Source organism: Marmota marmota, unplaced genomic scaffold (assembly GCF_001458135.2).
Source record: "Marmota marmota marmota unplaced genomic scaffold, marMar, whole genome shotgun sequence".
NCBI lineage: Eukaryota > Metazoa > Chordata > Mammalia > Rodentia > Sciuridae > Marmota > Marmota marmota.
Genome location: NW_025999977.1, coordinates 16,614,156 through 16,636,837, shown reverse-complemented (window position 1 = coordinate 16,636,837; position 22,682 = coordinate 16,614,156). Strand labels below are relative to the sequence as shown.

Genomic DNA, 22,682 nt, shown 5'->3' with positions numbered 1-22,682 from the left:
TTAAAATAAGGAGTATGTTTTGGCTCATACTGAAATGCCCACCACCCTGGAAGGCGCTGAAGCAGCTATTAAAAAACAAGAGGACTTCATGACCACCATGGATGCCAATGAGGAGAAGATCAATGCTGTTGTGGAGACGGGCCGGAGGCTGGTGAGCGATGGGAACATCAACTCAGATCGCATCCAGGAGAAAGTGGACTCTATTGATGACAGGTACAGTTTTCTGAGATTCTAAAGGGAATCTTACATCATGGGACTCCTGAGCTATGGATCAGTGGCCAAGAGTCTTTGGGCTGTGGATATAAGTTTCCCAGTGGGCAGAATATAGCCACCTAGCAAAATTTCATCTACCCATACAGCACATGGCTGCCTCTGAATGTGGTTCTTCTAAAACACATACAGGTGTCTACAAAAGATAAGCCTAAGAAGCCAAGCTAATCTCAGCCAAAAGTCTGACAGAGCTATAGTGTAGAGTCATGGTCAGGTTAAGTCATGCTCTTCAAGAGCTGACACACTGCTTGTTACCCGACGAGAACCAGACTTTTCCCAGCATAGGCCACAGTCACCTTTATCCATGCAAGATTTGTCTGATGCCAGTCAGGAGAAAGGAAGTGAGGGTGAGGTTTGCTTGTGCTGAGTATCTGGCAGGGCCACAGAGGAACATTATCTCGCGTTCCTTAAAATGGGTTTGGATAATGGTGTAATAGGATCTTTTTCATGATGAGAGAAGAGGCCATTCTCTTTGGTCAGGACATCTCTAGGATTGGGTGCTCTTTTTTCATTTGCATTATTATTTTCTTTTCTGAAAGATTTCCTCCCTGTCTAAAAAGCCAGTTTACTCCATTTGACCCCTGTTTGTCTAATCCTAACTCTCACCCTACCCAAATCAAAATTTGGATGTATTACTACAGGCTGGTTCTAAGCCATCCAGTTCAGTCCTAGACTGGCCCATCTGGATTAGTCACTCTCCTGTGTTCCAGCCAACCCTCTTGTCCCAGTTTAGGCCAGATTCACGGGTTTATTTGAGACTGACATCAAGACTTCTGTGGCTTTGGTGTTCAGTTCAGGAGGGAAAAGTGTTCTCTTGCTTACCACATCTGAAAGGGTCTCCTAGGACTCTGGGCCATGTCATCTTAAAATAAGATGTGAGGAAGAAAGGCAAGTCCCATACATTTTGAGCTCCTAGAATTAGTATTTCTGGTCTCTGTACCAATTGAGAACCTAAGCCTTACATTTTAAGAGTGACTATAGAATAAGACATAACTTTTATTAATTATAATTGTATTTTTTTGTTTTAAAACAGCTACAATAAATAAAGCAATTCCTCCACCAAAGCCTTCCTCTTGTTTTTGTTTTGTTTTGTTTGTTTGTTTGTTTGTTTGTTTGTTTTGTGGTGCTGGGGATTGAACCCAGGGCCTTGTGCATGCGAGGCAAGCACCCTATTAACTGAGCTATATACCCAGCCCCAAAGCCTTCTTAAATGAGTGTAAGAAGCTAGAATTGAGCTATTCTTAACCTAGAGAAAGACAGTTTTACTTTTTCTTAATGTTAATTCCGTCATTGTTTTATAAATGTGGTACTTCTTGTTTCCTCACTGATAGATGCACACAGTTGGTTTCCTCAAGCCAGGGCTGGCCCTTAGACACATACATTCAGACAGAAGTGCAACTGCTGTGCTACTTCCTGGGTTTATTTATGTGTCCCCCAGTGCTGCAGCTGCACGGGCATATTGGGAACAGGTGGGGCTGTCAAGACCTGTGGCTCCTGGGTTCAAGAGAGCATTAGCAGTCTTCCCTTGTGGCTTACCCTTACTTTTGCCCTTGACTGAGAGCCTAGGCTCCTGGAGTTCCAGAACTTCCTTAGGACTTCTCAATTTAAAAAAAAAAAAAAAAAAAAGGAAAGAGGATCCTGTATTATTGATAAACATGAGAAAGATGCAAGTAGAGGGGCTTTCCATTGATTTTCCCTCTATAACTATAATTTCTTACCTTAACTGAATTCTAGTTTTCATTTTAATATCCACAGAGGCCTCAAGATTCGAACTAACCTTAGAGGATTTTTGTCTATTACAAAAAAATACAAAGATGTGAGTTCCAGGTGTTGTAGGTGCATAGTCCAACTAAATATCCTAAATGACCTTAGAGCTAATTCTCTTATCCAGAAACAGTCTGATGCTGTAGTAAAGTTGTTCTTATAGGTATAAAATGATTATAATGTGTTCATATTCAGGAAATCCCAGCAGTTATAGAGTTAGTTTGTTGAGCAAAGTACCACAACAAAGACTGGCCCTAACATACGTGGGTGGGGCACACGTGGTCTTCAGAGTGTCTAAGACTGGGTGGAAACCATCCTGCTCCCCAACAGCCTGCCTGTAAACTGGAAAAGGATCCTCTTAGCTAAATGGAAAATTTCAGCCACAGTACAGTCCTAGTAGAGCCAAGACTTATATCCAGCTTCATAAAGCACAGTCTTATCTTAAAAGGGAAAAAATGCCCACAATTACCAAACTATTTGACTCTGGCATCTGAGATTCTTTACTCTTCAGAGAAAGCTGAGTTATACACAGCATCTGCTTTGTGCTTCATGTCATAAGGGAGCTCTAAGTCTTGTTATGGGGGCAGGAAGTGAGAAATGGAAATAAAGCCAGAGAACCTTGCTCTGAGAGCACTCTTAGGACTATGGAAACTACAGCCATGTTTTAGAAGGTCCTTCTTGGATCCTCCTGGTAATGGAATCCATGACCCAACTTTGAGAGGATTTCTAGGTCTTCCTTCCCATGAGGGCCATCATTTGCTGCTGGGAACTTGTTCAGCCACACTCACTTCTTTCCAGTGTTACTCCAAGATAGCCACAGCAACAGCCTCAGCTGCCTTCATTGCTGTTTGACCTCTCAGAACACACCATGCAAAGGCCATCAGCACACCTGACGCTGGATTAGTGTCATTTGGACTCTTTAAGTTACCAGCCTCCTTTTCACCTTTTTAATAGTCTGTTTGCTGGGGGTTTTTGTTGTAGTTGTTTTGTTTTTAATTCTTTTTTAGTTGTAGGTGGAGAACAATACCTTTATTTTATTTATTCATTTTATGTGGTGCTGAGGATCAAACCTAGTGTCTCATACATGTAAGGCAGCACTCTACCACTGAGCCATAATCCCAGCCCCTATAGTCCTGGTCTTATAAGAGAAAAATTCCTGAGCAGAGAAATCTGCTGAGCATGTGTGAGACTTGAATGTATATCTGAGAAATACATTCAGATTCTGTCTAGTTGTATTTCTCCCTTAAGGAATGTTTTAAACAGAGTCTGAAGTTGTTTTTGTTTCCATTATTTCCACGAGTGTCAAGGGTTCGTGTCCTATGGGAATGCCAGTGTTTTGTGAGTCTTCCTTGCCACTGTAGTACTTATGTGAGTTGTCATGCCAAAGGAAATGGAATCTCTTATTCAAGGCCTTTGACTTAAAAATCAAAAGTGGGACTCCTGCATTTGGTCACTAGCTCCAACACAGATTACCTCCCTTCTGAAGATTTGCTTTATTTGCTTAAACTCCCCCAGAGAGGCAGTAAATTTAAAAAATCCAACAAGTGTCTAAAATTTTGAGGGGGAACTACTACCCTTAATCTATGCCTTGGAGTTTTACAGCATATGGTATGTACATGTTCTTTTCAGTTAGCATTATTATAATAAGTATTTTTCCATGCTTGCATTTTCTATAAAGGGCATGGGCATGTTAAGATTACCTTTCCTAAAGCTATGGTACCCCTTTCAACTTACACAAAAGGGATTTTTGTGTGTGTGTATCTAACATATACGTGACCATTTATAATACTCCTGCAGTTCTGCAGCCGCTAGCAACTGCAGAACACATAGCGGGAGACTTTTTCGTCTGGTTCACCCAGCAGTTGATGACTGCAGTGCCACTACTGTTATTTGTTTCATCAGCACTTGCCAAGGGCCTGTATGACACTTGGCACTACTATATTTTCTTCTCCTGGGAAGACATCTTCAAAGTCAGCAGGATGTGTTCCCTGAGGGGCTCTTCCTTGCTCCTGCCTTAGGGGCTATTGGGATGGGGATGGTCCTTACCCGCCAGACACATGCAGCAAGCAACTGATTTGACAATCAGAATGAAAAGCCAAATGTCCCTCCCTGTTTGTACTATTCCTTTTTTCCCCCCCGTCAATACCCTGCATGTAAACTGGCACTCTTGGGCAGGTTACGTGGGAATGCCAGGCGAGCATTTTGGTGGCGGTGCCTCTTGATCCTCGGGGTCAGACAGCTGCCCCCCGCCCTTAGGGTCTCAGTCTTTGCGCCTGCATTCTTGTTGCTGTTCTTCACAGTTTGGGGGATCTATGCCACTTGTGCTTAAAGGAATTTGCCAGCAAGTGTAGTATTCAGACTGGGGAGAAAGCATCTCCTTTCCCTTATTGTTCATTGAGTTTAGCAGCCTCCAAATCTTACAGGTCTTTTGTCAAAAGGTTTTGTGCTTTAACTTCTTTAAACCATAGTTACCCTAATCTATTAAAAGTGGGGTTGAGGAAATATATAATCTCACAGGTCTGAAAAAATTTCATTCCTGTTTTTTTAAATTATTATTATTTTTGTTAAAAGTTTTCTCAAAATGGAAATCTGTCAGGAAACATTTGTTACAAGCCAATTTCATGATTATATATATTTTCTTAACCTTGTTTGTGTCATCCAGGCAGGAGTTTCTTGAAGATGAGTTTCAGATTCTCCCACAGTGACTGTAATGGGAACTTGTGCACATTGCATGCTCAAATTTTTTTTTCCCTAGTAGTGGATTAGAAAGCACCAAATTAATGCAGATCATTGGCCTTTGGTATAGCTTGGAGAGATGTTGGTCTCTCTTACACCATGACTTACTCTTTGGAAGAATGCTAAACTCTCTTTTCATCTTGCCTCCACATACTTGAGAACCGTAAACAAACTCTTTTCAGCATATATAGAAACCCTGGAAAGAAACTGGCTTATAGATTCTGTATTTCTTTTTAAAAGATTATTTTTGTTATTATTTTAACAGACATAGGAAGAATCGTGAGGCAGCCAGTGAACTCCTGATGAGATTAAAGGACAACAGGGATCTTCAGAAATTCCTGCAAGATTGTCAAGAGGTATGTTGATTTTTAGTCTCTCCTTTCCAGGTGTTCAATAGCCAACCAACGTTTAATCAAAATCTCCTTGATGAATGAGGCTAGAAATTCCTATCACCCGTTTGATTTGTAGGTGGAAAGATATGGCACTCTAGTTTCCAAACTATAAACTATCTGTAGGATGATGTGTAGAGGAACTAGATTTCTGTAATCTAGAATATTATAGGACTACTTTGCCCATTACAGTAGCCACCAGTCATATGTGGCTCTTTTAGTCAAAATTAAGAACATACTTCCATCAGCTATAATTCAAGTGCTTAGTTGTCAAATGTGATCAGTGGCTACTATATCAGACCACATAGACATGGAGTCTTAACCATCATTGTTGAAGGTTTTATTGGACAGTGACGTAACCTGAAAGCATTTCATCATTTTGTGTAGGTGTTAACTCTTTAAAGCAAGGTGTACATTTAAATGGTATGGAGGAAAAAAACTGATGGGAACTGAAGTTGTCTTCCAAGTAAAAAGCAAAGATTTAAAAGCTACAAATTAGATTTCTTACTGGATTTGTGTTCCTAAAGTATTCATCTTTTAGACTCCTTAGATATGTGTCTAACATACCAAGAGGAGTAATCCTGATTTCCATCACCAAGTTTTAACATGTGATATTACTCTGATGATTCTCCTACTATTTTATGCTCCCATGATACATGCCTAAACAAACTTTGAAAACTAAAGTTGGCCAGAAAAATGTAGTCTCTCTGCAGGCTGGTTGGAGAAAAGCATCTAGCTGACTCCACAGGTGTGAGCTCATGAGCACATCATGCTTATCTGTCAGCTAAAGAACAACAGTAAACAGTTCTCTCTGGTTTACTAGACTAAATACCCTTTAAGGGTATTTAGCATAAGGAACATCGACATGAAAAGACCTTGAGGATAAAGGGGTGGGATCAAGATCAGGACATGTGCTGAGAATATAGCTCACAATACTTTGCATGCAAATGTGTGTTTGTGTGCTGAAAGAAATACAGCTCTAATGATGGCTATGTTAGATCTTTTGTGATAGAAGTCATCCTTTACGTCCATTGAAGTTCTAATTGTAATATGCTATAACTGCTAAACCTTAAGAAGGAAAGTTCCTAAACTATGTAGCTTAGGATCTGTCAGCTTATCCACCACATTTCTGGGGGATTTAACTGGAGTAGGTAGGCTCAAGACAGGAGTTCTTCTCAATGCCATGTGAGCACGAATAGTGCATGTGAATAGCATGCTCACTTAAGGAAATACTTATGTCCCACGATGGCCTAGAGGAGAGCAGTGGAATCAGAGGTGAGCTATGGAGCATGCCTGGTGTGCTCAGTGAGCTCCAGTGAGCCCTTCACATGGAGGGAGACAGAGGGACAGGGCACTTTGCAGACTGGCTGAGCAGTGCCCTCCACAGTTTGCCATTCCCTGTATCACCCTGATTTTTCTCTTGAAGCACCATCAGTGATGCATTTTAACCTACGAGCTGCCACTTAGAGGCCATGTTCCTTTGGAGGAGGAGAGATAAGTGGGATCCTTGTTTCTGCTTTGAAATGCAAGTTAGTAAGATGAAATTCATTCACCTAACTGTGCTAAAACCCAGGCTGAAGATAATACCCAAGAATGAGTAGATGAAACCTGTTTGTATTTGAAATTTCCAGTCTTCCATTTCCCACCCACATAGGTTACAGATTCATAAATAGAAATATGTGGGAAAAGTTAGCAGATAAATTGATAATTCTTCCCAGTGCAATCATGTGAAATGGTCAGTATTGTTTCTACTTGGTGTCAGTTAGGATCTTTGGTTACAAAAGTTCACTCCTTAACACTCTCCTCTGCAGAATTCCAGTGATGATAACTATGGGGTGTGCCTGGGGGCACTGAGTCCTGCCTGGCTTCTTCCCAAAGTATGCCAGAAAGTTTGGGCTGTGCTTTTTTGTGTCTGGGAGCTAATTTACAGATCTCCTGTGGTCTGCCCGTCTCTTCATGAGCCTCCTTAAAATTCAATACAACCCTGATATCTGCTGGTAATGTGGGGTGTCCTGTGCCAGCATATAAAGTCTGAAGTGAGCTGTGAAAAGTGCATGTTATGCTGCACTAAGCACCAGTTGGCCCTTCAGTGGAGGGAGTCAGTTGGATGAGGTAGTTGCAGGCTCAGCTTTGGGAACTTCAAAACCCTTGGTAGAGAAATATCAAAGCGGTGATATATGTTACTCCAACTAAACTTTCCATCATTCATCCTCAATAAAACATGTCCTTTTTGAGCCGGAATCTCTGAGAGTGGAGTTTGTATAGATAGGCCCTACATTTGAAAACCTACCTATTATGCTGACATAAGTTATTTGACATAGCACCCAGAGGTCAGATTTTAATGACATTCCTAGCTGTTGGTGTTGTTTGAGATCCTGGGAATTCAGAGGTTTGACTCTTCCTCCTGGGTGCCTTGGCTGGAAGAGGCATGGATTGTGAGATCTGTACTTGTTGCCCCCCCCATGAACACCGTCTGAATAGGGGCAGCTGTTGCATTTGTGCTGCAGTGAGAATGAGTAGGGACCCATGCCTTTGTTCCCATTTACAGATGGGGATGCAAAGAGCAACTTAATTTTGTAGTGTTATTTTAGTGAGATGTCCTAAAAAAAAAAATGGATGACTGATTTACAAGGTTATTGCTTTCTTATTTTATTCTCTCACACCATGAGCACCTCCTATTTTCTGAAACTGATGATTTTGGGGGAGGAGAGCATACCTAGATGTGTCTGGCACAGAGATGTGAGTGCAATGCTTTATTTTTGGCTTAAATCAATGATTAATGCATTTTTCTTATATCTTTTTCCAATCTGCACAGTTTTGTTTTGCTTTTTTCCCCTGCAGAGAATGAGTATATTCTTAAATGACCTTTGTAAATGTCCACAAATACTGACTGTGGCTCTGGATCCTGAGGGCTGATGAAGGGCTGATGAACTGGCAAGTTCCATAGACCCATTGCATTGTGCTGTATCGCACGATGTTTTATCTGTAGGATGATGTGTTCAGCAAAGAGCAGATTTGTTTATAAGCCTCTGGTTTTATGTAGTGCGCACGAGCTCGCTCTCCCTCCCTCCCTCTCTTAATCTCTCTTGGGTAGGTGGTTGTGAATAGCGAAAATATGTGAATGTTCTTAGCACTTTGAATAAATAAATGCCTTCTATTATGTGAAATCTCTCTGTGTTATTCCTTTTATCCTTTTTCCATCTTAGATTGAATGACCATGGTATTTCAGATTTTAGCCACTAACATAACTGGCAAACAGGTAATTAAAGTGAGAAATTTAGTGTCTTTGTTGTGTGACAGATCGATGATCTGATTACAGAGGACTTTGTGAGGTTTACTAGTTTTTCCTTCAATAGAATGACATCAGAGGTCTTGCTTCCTTTTACTTTGAACCTTGCCCCCTGCAGTTCTCCTTCAAGGTGAATAGCCTGAGAAAGGTAGGGCCAGTGCCTGAGTTTACCCACTGTCACTGGCCAGGAGGGTTCCCTATGGCCAGCCTTGCCCTCCATGACATTTCTAAAGAATAGACCTTCTGGTATTGCAGTGAATTTATGGGGAAGTCTTTCCCAGCAGTGGCCAGACTGAGAACAAGTGGCCTTGAGCATGTTGATTCCATAAGGGTTTCTGTTGGTTTTATGCATCATTTCTAGACCTTGGGAGGTAAATGAAGATGTTCATGTATAAACAATGTAATAGTTACTGGCGTAAAAGTGGGCTTCTCACAGTCTCCCAGGAGAAGGGACATGGTTCTGAAGACACCTACTGCTTATCTGAGTGACTCCATGTTTCTTTGTGATCTCCTGCCTGATAAAAACAAAATAGGGAGAGTATTCCCTAAACTGAGGCTCTGAATGGGGTAGAAGTCAGGGCTCTGTCCTGGTCATTTGTCAGCAGGCAATAAGGAGCAGGGACTGAATCGGCAGCAGGAGATATGAATTGGAGCCTGGTATCTTTAAACCTCCCAAGAATGCCCTTCAGTTTGCTAGTGGCTGACGGCTTTGTATGGATTTCAAAGGCTCTATTCCAAGTTGACATGCTGGTTCTCAGAATCAAGTCCTTTGGAGTGTTCTTTGTCTGAATAAAAGTTCTTTAGTGAACTAAAGGCTATAGAAGAGGTGAAGGTGACTCAGATATGAAGGGAACGGGGCATCACTATTACCTTAGCCCTACAGTGAGCAAGTCCCTCATGTTTTTTGGCATTTCCACACATGCACTGATGAAGCAGGGTGGGTGGGTAAATAGTAGGCTAGTGTTTTGTTTTTAGTTCTCATAGAAAGAACTGAAAGAATGAGATGGCCAAATGAAATAAAAGACAGTCAATCATGACGAACATGGTATAGCTGATACAGGTATTCAGAAGAGAAAAAAGGCTGTGATTCAGAGTGGTTAGAGCAGAATTGTAAACCCAAGCCTTTGGGGGAAAGCTTGTTGCCAGACAATTTGAAAGCCAGCTCAGGGGTTTTATACTTCTGGATTTAATGTTAGATGGACAGTTTAGAACAGGTACAAATGCCTGATAATGATGCCTGTCATGACAGATAGGAGGTGTGATGTTGAATATTTGATTGGCTGTTGACATGGAAAAATGCAATATGCACACTATGCCAGAAACACAACCCTCTCCAGGCAGCAAAGAAGGCTGATGCCTATGATTACGGTCTCTGAAACCTTCTTGATGTTTTCCCTAGCTGTCCCTCTGGATCAATGAAAAGATGCTTACAGCCCAGGACATGTCCTATGATGAAGCCAGGAATCTGCACAGTAAATGGCTAAAACATCAAGCCTTCATGGCAGAACTTGCATCCAACAAAGAATGGCTTGACAAGATTGAGAAGGTAAGTTAAGCCATTTCCACATTGTGGCTGTGGTGAGAAGAATAATTGGGAGGAAGCACACTCCATTTCATTTAGAACCTTTTCCAGCATATTTGAGTTCTAACTGATCATTTACAAGTTATGCAGCATGTGGCAGTCCCTCTTACACTTGAGGGGGGAAAACAGCCAGGTGGTACAAAATGCTTGATTTCTCCTCTAGCAAATACTAGGCATTTGATCTCTATTGTGCATCTCATCTGCTGCTGCTGATGAACTGAACCCCTGTGCAGTACCCATTGTCTTGATCATTTTGTTGTTTTGTACTGTGACCAGTTATCAGGTACAGTTGCATGGAATTTTCCCTATTTTGCTTCTGTAACTACTAAAAATCAGGCACTGTGTTAATTGCCACAGTGGATATTTTCTGCATAGGGAGATTCTGTGTATCTTAACTGAGCAGTGTGAGTTTCCCATCTTCCTTTCTCTCCCTTCAAACTTTTATACTGTGTCATTCTCTTTTTAGGGTTAAAATAATGTGTGTGGTATTTTGAGCATGGAGTAGAGGGGATTGAGTCTTAAGTTATTAACATTAAATGTCTTATCGGCACAGTTGAAATTATTTCAGCATGCACTACATGTTGCTCAGCTCCCACAAAACCTATGTGGTATGTGGAAGAAGCCATTGTTGATTTTATTGAGCAGTAATTTCATGTGGAAAGACAGGATGAGTGTGTGTATGAGTGTTGAATGAATGGGTAGATCAAGGATCACGTGTCTCTTTGGTTTGTTTTTCACAGTGACATTTACTCTCTAGCTAACTATATTTATTTATAACCATGCTGGTTTGTGTTTTCCAGGAAGGAATGCAGCTCATATCAGAAAAGCCTGAGACTGAAGCTGTGGTGAAGGAGAAACTCACTGGTTTACATAAAATGTGGGAAGTCCTTGAATCCACCACTCAGACCAAGGCCCAGCGGCTCTTTGATGCAAACAAGGCTGAACTTTTCACCCAGAGCTGTGCAGATCTAGATAAATGGCTTCACGGCCTGGAGAGTCAGATTCAATCTGATGACTATGGCAAAGACCTTACCAGCGTCAATATCCTGCTGAAAAAACAACAGGCAAGTGGATAAGGAAGCCACATACCTAGGCCTGCAACTGTTTTATAGTCTTGTTCTTATCATTCTTACTTGCCCTCCCTGTTTTCAGCCTTCTGCTACTAGGTTGAAGGGATTTTTATACCAGCAGTGCTTGCTCTAATAGCATTCTGGGGAGTTTCCAGAATCAATAGAAATGACACAGTGTTGGTAGAAGTGCTAGGTGTCTATACATGGGAACACTCTTTTAAAAATCTTCTTATTTGATTGATGTTGTCTACATTTAATAGTTGAGCAAATATTCAGTTCATTCTGAATATTATGTGAATGAAAATAACCATATTTTCATTCTTTGCTGGATAATATCTGAATATATGACAGTTTTTGTTCAAGGTACTTTATAGGTAATAAAACAAATCTCAAGTTTTTTACATTACAATAGAAGGCTCTGAGGACAAATGAATTTACCTTAAATTAATGGGAAAAAGTTGCATTGAGGTTGAGAAAGCAGTTAGTGGCAAGATCTTCCACTGGCTTCTCTGACTGGCTTTACAGCATGTATGAGTTCTGGGCCCAGCAGTTTCATTTAAAATAGATAAATGAACAGTCACAAGATAATTGTGGCCAACTACTGAGGCTGGCTTCTTCATCCAGAGTAGTATTCAGCCTTTTGCTAAGTGGTTGATTAATTGACCCTTCGATAACTGCATAAAGGGATTTTTTTTTCCAAAGGTGGCTTTTAGTCATAGCTATTTATCTCCTTGGCCTCTGGAGGCTTTGGGGGCCAGGGATTTCAGTCTGTTTAAGTCAACAATTAGTATGTGTCAGTTTTCTGATTAGAGAAATGAAGGAAGATAATATTATCTTTCCATTTACGTAAACTGGAACCTCAAGACATTTGGTCCTTTCTGATGGTGAAACTATCCTTTTCCATAATTAATTTCATCTCCCCTGTCTTTCCTTCCCCAAATTCCTAAATAAATTTAAACATTACTATAAGCTTTAAAGTCCTAGGAAGGGATATTCTGAACATTATCTGAGAAGTTGGAGTATGAGTTGGTCATTTAATCGATATATGAACCATTTCTTAGGTTTTCCACTATGTAAGTTTATATTTTTCAATATTCCACTTGGACCAGTGCCCCAAACAAACATTTCATAGGAGGACCAGCTGTGTTTCTCCTGGCTCTGATGTGAAGGTCTCTCTGTCTTAAACACTCAGATGCTGGAAAATCAGATGGAGGTGCGGAAGAAGGAGATTGAGGAGCTCCAGAGCCAAGCCCAGGCACTGAGTCAGGAGGGGAAAAGCACCGATGAGGTGGACAGCAAGCGTCTCACTGTACAGACCAAGTTTATGGAGCTGCTGGAACCCTTGAACGAAAGGAAGCATAACCTGCTGGCCTCCAAAGAGATCCATCAGTTCAACCGGGATGTGGAGGATGAGATCGTGAGTAGACCCTCGCTGCACTAGAGGCTTCTCCACAAACAGCCTTGTTTGTCCCAAAGCCCATCTTCTCACTCCTCTTTGGTGCTTACCTTGGGCCACATCTGTGAGCTCTTGCAGCCCACGCTGTGTATGTTCTAGGGATTCTTTCTCTCCTACACAAGGTATTCTCCTTGATTTTCTAAAGATACTCCAAGATTTTAATTCCTCTTAGAACAGTGCTTTTAAAAATAACCAGGGAGACTCACAATTACTCTTACATTGAGGATGAAGTGAAGTTTGGAAGACTTAATTCTCACCACATGTCCAAGAAGGGTATGTGTCCCTTGGCAGGCCCCTTTGAAGGGAGCTGGCCTCTGCCATCCTTGCTACCCTTGTGTCATATACATGTTCCTCTGCATGGTCCTAACCACTTAAAATTTCTCTCCAGTTGTGGGTTGGCGAGAGGATGCCTTTGGCGACTTCCACAGATCATGGCCACAACCTCCAGACTGTGCAGCTGTTAATAAAGAAAAATCAGGTAAGCATCTCTGCTCGGGCTAGTGCAGTCTGAGAAATAGTCACTCCCAAACACAGAAAAAGCAAGAGAGCTTTCAAGGCTTACGATTCTGCCTTGACTCTGAGATGACATAAACACCAGGCTGTGGCCATTTATCAAGGCTCTGTGTGTGTTTCCTCTTCCCACACAGACCCTCCAGAAAGAAATCCAGGGGCACCAGCCTCGAATCGATGACATCTTTGAGAGGAGCCAAAACATAGTCACCGACAGCAGCAGCCTCAATGCTGAGGCCATCAGACAGAGGCTCGCTGACCTAAAGCAGCTATGGGGCCAACTTATTGAGGAGACAGAGAAACGCCACAGGCGGCTGGAGGAAGCGCACAAGGCGCAGCAGTATTACTTTGATGCAGCTGAGGCTGAGGCATGGATGAGCGAGCAGGAGCTGTACATGATGTCTGAGGAAAAGGCCAAGGTGAGCGAGCATCCCCGCCTTCCATGAGAGGAAGCAGGAAGCAGCCCCAGAAGAGCCTCCAACTCAGACCCTGACCTTCCTTTTTGCTGGTGGCTGTGTCTTTGTGAAACATTTTACCTGCTATCTTGGAATGTAAAGGGGGCATCATGGTTCACAAAGGTATCTAAAATCAGGCTTGTTTCCCCTTGACACAACATTTTCTTGCCTGAAATCCTGGTATGCCATTAAGATTTGTCCTGTCACCTTTTTTTTTTTTTTAAATATACGAATTTGTTAGAGTCCTATATAGGGTTTCCTATAACCTTACAACATACAACATGACTTTGAGACCTTCTCAAAGTATTTTAGTATTCCAGAAATATTGTCATTAACATTCCTGATAATCTGTAGAATTTCAACTACCCAAAATGCACTTGGCCTACCAGACTACTCTCCATACCTCACAGGGGTCTTAGTCCCACTGCATCTCCACTTCACCATTGGCAGAGACCTCCTTTGGTCATATTGATGCTCTCAGAATGTGTTCAGAAGCTGTTTATTCACAGTCCATCACGTTTCTGGTGTTTTTCTTTCTGATAGTTCTTTTCCCCCACTGTGCAGTTAATCTGTCATTCCTCACAAACTGTTAACAGGCCAGAAGGAATGGCTATGGTTTTGACAGACCCTCTCTTTGCAGGATGAGCAGAGTGCTGTCTCCATGTTGAAGAAACATCAAATCTTGGAACAAGCTGTGGAGGACTATGCAGAGACAGTACACCAGCTCTCCAAGACCAGTCGGGCCCTAGTGGCCGACAGCCACCCTGAAAGGTGAGTGCCACGTTGTAAGGATGAGATGTGGTGTAGATTCTTTGGCTTAGGTCCCTTACTACCCAACTCAAAAAGAAAATGGCAATATTCACCTTAAGTCAGTGGTAAAGTAGATCTGAGGGAAACATTTCTAAAAGAGACCCTATAATTGGAGGTAAGTGGGAAAAGTGAACTGTTATATTCAAACATTACCCTTTTGGTTAAATATCTTCGGTTAGCCAAGACCCCATTGAAAGATTATTGATCTTGTGAGTCAAAAAAGCACAGGTCGACTTGCACCGACATAGTAATCAGATCATTTACCCTAGAATTTAAAAAATTATCTAGTTTAGGAGAGCAACTATTAGTTTTAAGGGGAATGGTAAACGAGAATACATGGACCTGTAAAATAAAAGGGCTCCCAGAAAGAACAAAATGATTTCAGCTCTTAGCTCTAATAGATTGAGTTCTCAGAATGCTTTAAGGAAAGAAGCAGGTTTAGGGTGTAGTACTCACTGGCCCCCGTGCTAACTTCCAGAACAAGCATTGTAAGCTTTCTGTGTAACTGCCTTTTGTGACTGAGAAAGGAAAGGAATCAGCTCTGTGTGTTAAACCAAGGCAGGTTGAGTAAGATGGGAGGTCAATGGCTGTGTTGGTGTATGAGGTCCTTAAGGTGTATATGATCACATTGCCAAGGAAGTAGCTCTCCTGGTCTCCAGGGACAGGCACCAGCAAGCCTTTGTCTGTGGTATCCTGTTATGAGATTGTCATTCTGGGGAGAAATAGGAAGGATGATAATTCATCCTCCTTACTGCACACTCAGAAACCCAAGAAATGAGCAACAAGAGCCATCCTTCCTAGCAGGGAAGAGCGCACGGCCCAAAGGTAGAAACTAATGCACAACTGACAGGTTTGTCCCTCTGGCAGCATGGCACCTGGAATGGATGATGACTTCAATATTTTGTGTTAACTTTTCACGTCAAAGGAAATCCTGACTTGCAGAGCCAGTATACATAATTAGGGCCCCTTCCCCCAAATCATCATATTCTAGATGGTCTTTAGCCTTAGTTGTTGTGTTTGGTTTACATATTAGCTCTTCATCATTCAAAATCAAGGTCAGATTTTAGAGGTTAAATAGGCTGACCAGAAGCTTCCTTGGAGAAATTTGAGGTTGTATACTCTCCTGTTATCTCTACCTCATTCTTTTTTTCTTTGTGGAAAGTTGACATTTAAGGTCTCTTCCCTCCACTCCCTTCCTCAGTGAGCGCATTAGCATGCGGCAGTCCAAAGTGGATAAGCTGTATGCTGGCCTAAAGGACCTGGCAGAGGAGAGGAGAGGCAAGCTGGACGAAAGGCACAGGTTGTTCCAGCTCAACCGGGAGGTAGATGACCTGGAGCAGTGGATCGCCGAAAGGGAGGTGGTCGCAGGGTCCCATGAGCTGGGACAAGACTATGAGCATGTCACCGTAAGTAACTTTGGGCAGAGAGTGAATGGTCATTCAGTGAGTGTTGTGGGAGCCCTGTGGCCCTGGACTTTAAATCAGGCAAGAGGGTTCAGTTTCAACTTGGATTTCTTATCAGGTAATTTTGACTTCAGTTGGCCAGCTGTGCCCTTGCTCCTCCAGTAATTTCAGGAGACAAAGCAGCACTTTACTTTGCTGCAGTGAGCAAGGAGACCTCATAAGAGGTTTTGGAGCTAAGATCTGTTGTTCTTAAATCATGTGTATTACTTGTTGCCTCCCGTTTAGAGGCAGTCTCTTCCCAGATGACATTCATGTGATCAAGAAGTAAAATGTGTACAATGGTCTCACTGATTTCTTTACACGCATCCCTATTTCAGATGTTACAAGAACGATTCCGGGAATTTGCTCGAGACACTGGGAACATTGGGCAGGAGCGCGTGGACACGGTCAATCACATGGCTGATGAACTCATCAACTCTGGACATTCAGATGCTGCCACCATTGCTGAGTGGAAGGACGGCCTCAATGAAGCCTGGGCTGACCTCCTGGAGCTCATTGATACGAGGACACAGATTCTTGCTGCCTCCTATGAACTGCATAAGTTTTACCATGATGCCAAGGAAATCTTTGGGCGCATCCAGGATAAACATAAGAAACTCCCTGAGGAGCTTGGGAGAGATCAGAACACTGTGGAGACCTTGCAGAGAATGCACACCACCTTTGAGCATGACATCCAGGCTCTGGGCACTCAGGTGGGTGGGGAGCTTCCCAGGAGAAGGAGGAGATTTCTTTTTATAGTGTCTTTGTGCATCTCTGAGTATCTCTGTTCTTTGGCTCCTCAAAAATCCTGAGAGGATTGCCCAAATCAAACACACATGTGTGTGGACACACACTGTTATAGTGCTCCATTTGGGAGAGCTTTTCAGTCCATAAAATTCTAAGTTTGCCACATTTGTAAACAATTGGTAGATGGTTAAAATAAATAAATAAACCATATGCACACACAAACATTTGCAAGTTATAGGCCTCACTAAGACCTCACTTAGAGCAATTTCCAAAACAATATCTTATTATTTTACATCAGTCATCCTAAAAGAGAAAAAGCAGGATTCTAACAGTTTGATATGCTTGGTCTTTTTACCCCTCAGTATAAAGTGGCTGCTAAGCACTCAGAGTTTGTTTTAAAGATGTTCGATGAAGCAATAACAATATAACAGTGCGATAACAATATAACAGTAAGAATCTAGTATAATCATTCTCTAGTTTCCTTTCTAATCTCTGTATAGTTTCCTGTTTAGTCTTAATGCTTTTTAGTTGAAAAAAATATATAAATTTCATCGTCCTAAAGAAGAAGCCAATTTCATTAGAAATATTAGTCCTGACCATGTCAGGGGTTTTATTCTTGTCTATTGAGAGTGTATTGATTATCTAGCGCAAGATTAGCAGATGTTTCCCATTAAAAGTCATATAGTAAATATTTTTGGATTCATGTGACATAATACAGTCTCTATTACAGATCCTTGTCTCTGCCATCTTAGCATTAAAAAAAGCATCAGACCATGGGCTGGGGCTGCAGCTCAGTGGTAGAGCACTTGCCTCACGTGTATGAGGCACTGGGTTCAATCCTCAGCACCACACAAGATATTGTGTCCATCTACAACTAAAAAATATTTTTAAAAAGCGTCAGACCATGCTAAAATGAATAGTATGGCTGTGTACGGTAAGTCTTTGTTTACAAAAATGGCTCAAATTTGGCCCCGAGAGATTAATTCAAGTGCATTGGCCTCACTGTGCTTTGGCATTTGGGGGTTTGCTCTTTGGAGTGACCACCTTGACTGCCATTGTCATCTTCCTTTTGAGATGGTGCTTGCAAAATGTAAGAGTTCTATGGATGTTTTCTGAAAGAACAAAGCTCAGATAAATTGAGGGACTGCCTGGAGATAGGAAACGTCTTGGCAGCAGCAAGTCCTTCTTCTGCACCTGTAAAATTATTAAGGTCCTTTGCTTTTAGGACTGTAAGAGGGTGGAGAAACCATAGAGTTCCTCCCTTGTGTTTTCATTAAATCCCTTCACTTCTGAGACTTGCAGAGGTGAGGGCCAGTGGGGATCCAGTTCCATCCAGGACTGGATCTGGTAGTCTCCATTTACCTTATCTCTGCTACCCTAGGCCATTGAGAGCTGTAAAAAGGATATGTTGACCTAGTTCAGGTTTATTACCACAGAATCAGCAGGGGGTGACTCCTGCTGTTTCCTCTTATTGCCAACTTGAACTACCACCATCCTCCATTCTGCATGAAACGGTAACACGAGGAGATGACCACTGATGGCCTCCAGTGACTATGCAAAGCAGGAGTTGATTTTTGTGGGAATTTTCAATTGTGCTGTTCTCCACTTTTTTGTTGTGAGAGCCCACAGAATCCAATGAGAGATGTAAGAGAAGGCATTTGGAAAGATGGTTAGTCTTATAGGAACTGAAGTTTTCAAATAACTTTCTAGGAATTTACTCATGGTGATTTGAGTTATGTCTGAGCCATAACTCAAATGTCAAAGATTATTTCCCCAAATCGCTTACGAAATGGAAATCAGAACCCCATGGAAATCAAATCCCATTGATTCTTTTTTGCATCTTCTATAGAAACTTCATTTTTTAACTTATCACCACCTAAAGTCCTTTTGTGCAGTTGAGGGTCAGTAATCCACCTCCCCACAAGCCCCAATGTTGTCCATCCCCGTCCCAAATGCACCCCCTGCCCCATGTGACATTTCTTCAAATAATTCCCTCATAGACATTGCCACACTCGTATTGGCCAGGACTATCAGTCACACCATCTCACTAGTAAGTGATGATCAAGTATCTATTAACTCAATGCTTATATCTTTGATTAGACATTGTCTAATGTGGCACTGCTGGTATAAAATAAAACAAGGAAATATAAGATAACCACAGTTACTAGTTTCTGTTATAAAGGCATATGCACCCTCTAGCAAAGGGAAGAAACAACCTGTTAATTGTTTTCCCCCTTTTTTTGCACAAAAAGTAGACTATTATACACACCATGCATACTTTGCTTTTTCCACTTAGCCACATTCCTAGAGTACTTTTCATATGAGTGTGCAGGATCCTTCCCCCCCCCCCCATGACTGCATAGGAGTCTCTGATAGGATGTAATAATTCTTTTAACCAATCCATTACTGATGGACCATACTTTTGATCTTTTGGTTATGTAAATAGTGCTATAGTAAATAATCAAATGTATTTAATTTCCTAAAAATTCAAGACAAATCAGTGTTGTCGTGTAGCATCTTTTCATGATTAAGTCCCATTTGCATTTTTCTAATCTGAAATTTTTCATTGTGCCACTGTTTGTTTTGGTTTATAGAAAGTTTTTTTAATTTTTGGTAATTCATCACTGAAAAGTATGTGAGTGTGTGTATTTTAATATGTTTTTATATTTATGAAATATACATAAAATATATTTTAAAGATTTTTTATATATATTTATGGAAAAAAAAATATATATATATATATAATGTGTTGGTATTAGGGATTGAACCTCAGGGACACTTTGCCACTGAATCACATTCTCAGTCCTTTTTATTGAGACAGAGTCTCACTGAGTTGCTCAAGCTGGCCTAGAACTTAAAATCCTCCTGCCTCAGCCGCCTGGGTTTGCTGAGATTCAGGCATGCACCACTGTGCCGAGCACAAGTACACACCTGATTGTGTTTATCAAATCACAGTTCTCATCATCAGTTTCCAGTTCCACAAAGCTTTTGCTGATGTTTGACTAGTTCAGATTTCACCTTCTTTGACATCAATTGGTTCTTTTAACCATGTTGTATGTGGTTTTTATATATTTTTTTCAAATGTAAGTATCTCGTGGAGAAAACTAACTGGAGATATAGGTACTCTTCAGTACCATCACACAGTAGTGGAAGGGCATTTGTAAAATGTGTTTGTTCTTATGGCAGTTTCTCGTTTATGGTAACATTTATCTTTACCATGAACAGATAATGGTACTTATTTTTTGGAATATGGATGTGTCCCAATATACTACCTTTATATCCCAGGCAACCTTCAGAGGACTTGTCTTCAGTTTTCCTGCCTGCACTCCTGTAGCATTTGTTTCCTTATTTGTATAGAACTTAATAGTGTAGTTCAGTAGGTTTATAGAATACTCGGGTTTTCGTGACTTGGGTCCCAGTAAAATTGAGAGTTTTGGGGGGGACATGGACTATTTTTCCATTGTGCTTCCTTTAGTGTGTAAGCAGAGTGGTGAGGGAGAAGAGGGGGGGCACGATGAGAAAGTCAAATATGACTCTTCTTTGCCCATGGCTTCACAGGTGAGGCAGCTGCAAGAGGATGCAGCCCGCCTCCAGGCAGCTTATGCAGGGGACAAAGCCGATGACATCCAGAAGCGTGAGAATGAGGTCCTGGAAGCCTGGAAGTCCCTTCTGGATGCCTGTGAGGGCCGCAGGGTACGCCTGGTGGACACAGGGGACAAATTCCGCTTTTTCAGCATGGTGCGTGACCTTATGCTCTGGATGGAGGATGTCATCCGGCAGATTGAGGCCCAGGAGAAGCCAAGGTAATGCTCGCAGCCACTGCTTCAGTTTTTCCCCACATACCACTGCTAGAAACAAGGACAGGCAGTGTGAGGCCTTCTAGCTTCTGCTCTACTGTACCCCCTTGGGCACAACCAGCTAACTGCCTTGGTTTTGGAATAAGATGACTTTCTGAGTTCCTTTTTCCTATATCTTTTTATTGAATTAAAAACAACTCTGTCCCTTTCCATCCACATTTCCAAAGGTGTCCCTTACCTCAATATCGGCCTTACTGATGTCATATGGTGATTAGTATTTATTCTATGCCTTCCCTTTGTTTCATGTAAAGCAGTGAAGAAAAAGTTCATAGATGAGCGGATACATATATAACCTCCAGTTCACCCCAGGCCCCCTGTAATTGAGAATTGAACTGTGCTGCAATAGAAGAAATGTTTTCATCATTATTTATGTTGTGAAAAAGGAATTATATTCCCTGGGTCAGGGCCAGTCTGTTTTTTTGTTGTTGGGTTTTTGTTGTTGTTTTTTGATGCTGGGGATTGAACCCAGGGCCTTGTGCATGCAAGTTATGCCTTGTGCATAGAGTTACTAACTGACCTATATCTCCAGCCCACCAGTAAGTTTTGATCCCCCAGAAGCTCTCACAGCTTCCATTCTCTTGATTCCAAAGCCAATTCCCCTCCTCTGTATCTCAACTGAGTATAAAGACTATCAGCCACTCTTTGGAGTACACATCCTGAGCCTGTGGTAGTGAATGCCTTGAGGTACCTGTTATTGCCACTGTGACTTCTTGAAGGGAGTCTTTATGAATTGCATTTCAAGAAAAAGTTTGAGCAGAAATCTAGTACTTTCTTTGCATGCACCTAGAAACTGTTTTGAATTATTTAGGCACATATAAAAATACAAGGAGTCTTCTTCTGAGTGTTTGGTTATAGAGCTGGTCCTGAGTCTCACTATTGTTACAAGTTAGCTCCAGTGACCCAGCCTGATCTTTGACTGTGAGTCAGCAATAAAAGGCCATTTAGGCCATTAGACCATTTCCTTCCAGTTATATGTTTTGAAACATTTGTTTGGAAAGCTTATTGTAAAGGAGATGTCATTTGTCTGATTTTAGGGATGTATCATCTGTTGAACTATTAATGAATAATCATCAAGGTATCAAAGCTGAAATTGATGCTCGTAATGACAGTTTCACCACCTGCATCGAACTGGGGAAATCCCTGCTTGCAAGAAAACACTACGCTTCTGAGGAGGTAATGCTACTGCTTTGCTTTGGGACCCTGGGACAGATGCACTGGTGACTAGGTGTAAAATGGCTTCATCCTGTGTGTGTGTATGTGTCTGTGTGTGTGTATGCACTTGCATGCGTGCATGCATATACAGACACAGAAGTATCTACAGTTGTCCCTTGGTATCCATAGGGGATTCCATGGATGTTTAAGTCCTTTGTATAAAGTGGCATAGTATTTGTATATAACTTAAGCACATCCTCTCGTATACTTTAAATCATCTCCAGAAAACTTGCAGTACCTAATATGAGGTAGATATCGTGTATATAGTTGTTATATTGTTTAAGAAATGGCAAGAGCCTGGGTATGGTGGCACATGCCTGTGATTCCAGCAACATAGAAGGCTGAGGCAGGAGGATAACAAGTTTGAGGCCACTCTCAGAAATTTAGTGAGACCCTGTCTCCAAAAAAAAAAAAAGGACAAGAGGATGTCAGTCAGTTTTAAGTACCCCTGGACTCAATCCCTAGAACCAAAAAGAAAGAAATAGCAAGGAAAAAGTCCATGCGTTCTATTCAGATGCAGTTTTTTCCCAATATTTTTGATTTCCAGTTGGTCAAGTTTTTTATATAGAACCTGAAGATAGAGGGCTGACTACACATATGCACACACATGCCTGTACTTACTTATATTTCAGAGCTTCTTGATTTCTTTCCTGTCTGCTTAGAATAAAATAGTTACACAAGACTCTAGGGCCAAAGCCAGTAATTCCTGTGGCACAAAAGACAATTTTTGAGGGTCTCAGGTTGAAAAAAGGCTTCTCTCACCCTTCTATCAGTACTCTTCTGCTTGCCCTCTCCCCCCATTGCATATCCCCTAGGACCCTTCACTCTCAGGTAGATGGTTGTAGGTTCTGGTTATGACGATGATATTGCGTAATTGAATGATGAGTTCACTGTGTAGCTCCCTTCATAGGAATGGATGTCTTCTCAGGCCAGAGCTGTGCCCCTGTTGCTGTCCCTCTCTCGGTGAATGTGTTTGCTGCAATGAGCCCCAGAGTCCAGTGGAGTCCAGTGCATTGCTGGCCTCCTCACAACAAAGCAGCTTTGAGCTGAGCTCCGCCTTTCTCTGAGCCTGGTCTGGAAGATTAGCCATGCT

The 22,682-nt window shown here is 41.7% G+C and overlaps 1 protein-coding gene across 1 annotated transcript in view; it reads left to right on the top strand.

Moving 5' to 3' along the window:
- The window catches only part of Sptbn1 (spectrin beta, non-erythrocytic 1), a 183,107-nt gene that overhangs the window by 146,373 nt on the left and 14,052 nt on the right, over positions 1-22,682 (top strand). The window contains exons 16-27 of the mRNA XM_048804939.1: positions 11-213; positions 5,036-5,126; positions 9,848-9,994; positions 10,831-11,094; positions 12,293-12,517; positions 12,945-13,034; positions 13,204-13,485; positions 14,162-14,292; positions 15,533-15,737; positions 16,112-16,486; positions 20,079-20,323; positions 21,412-21,550. Coding sequence (XP_048660896.1) covers positions 11-213; positions 5,036-5,126; positions 9,848-9,994; positions 10,831-11,094; positions 12,293-12,517; positions 12,945-13,034; positions 13,204-13,485; positions 14,162-14,292; positions 15,533-15,737; positions 16,112-16,486; positions 20,079-20,323; positions 21,412-21,550 — 2,397 coding nt within the window. The remainder of the gene's footprint in view (positions 1-10; positions 214-5,035; positions 5,127-9,847; positions 9,995-10,830; positions 11,095-12,292; positions 12,518-12,944; positions 13,035-13,203; positions 13,486-14,161; positions 14,293-15,532; positions 15,738-16,111; positions 16,487-20,078; positions 20,324-21,411; positions 21,551-22,682) is intronic.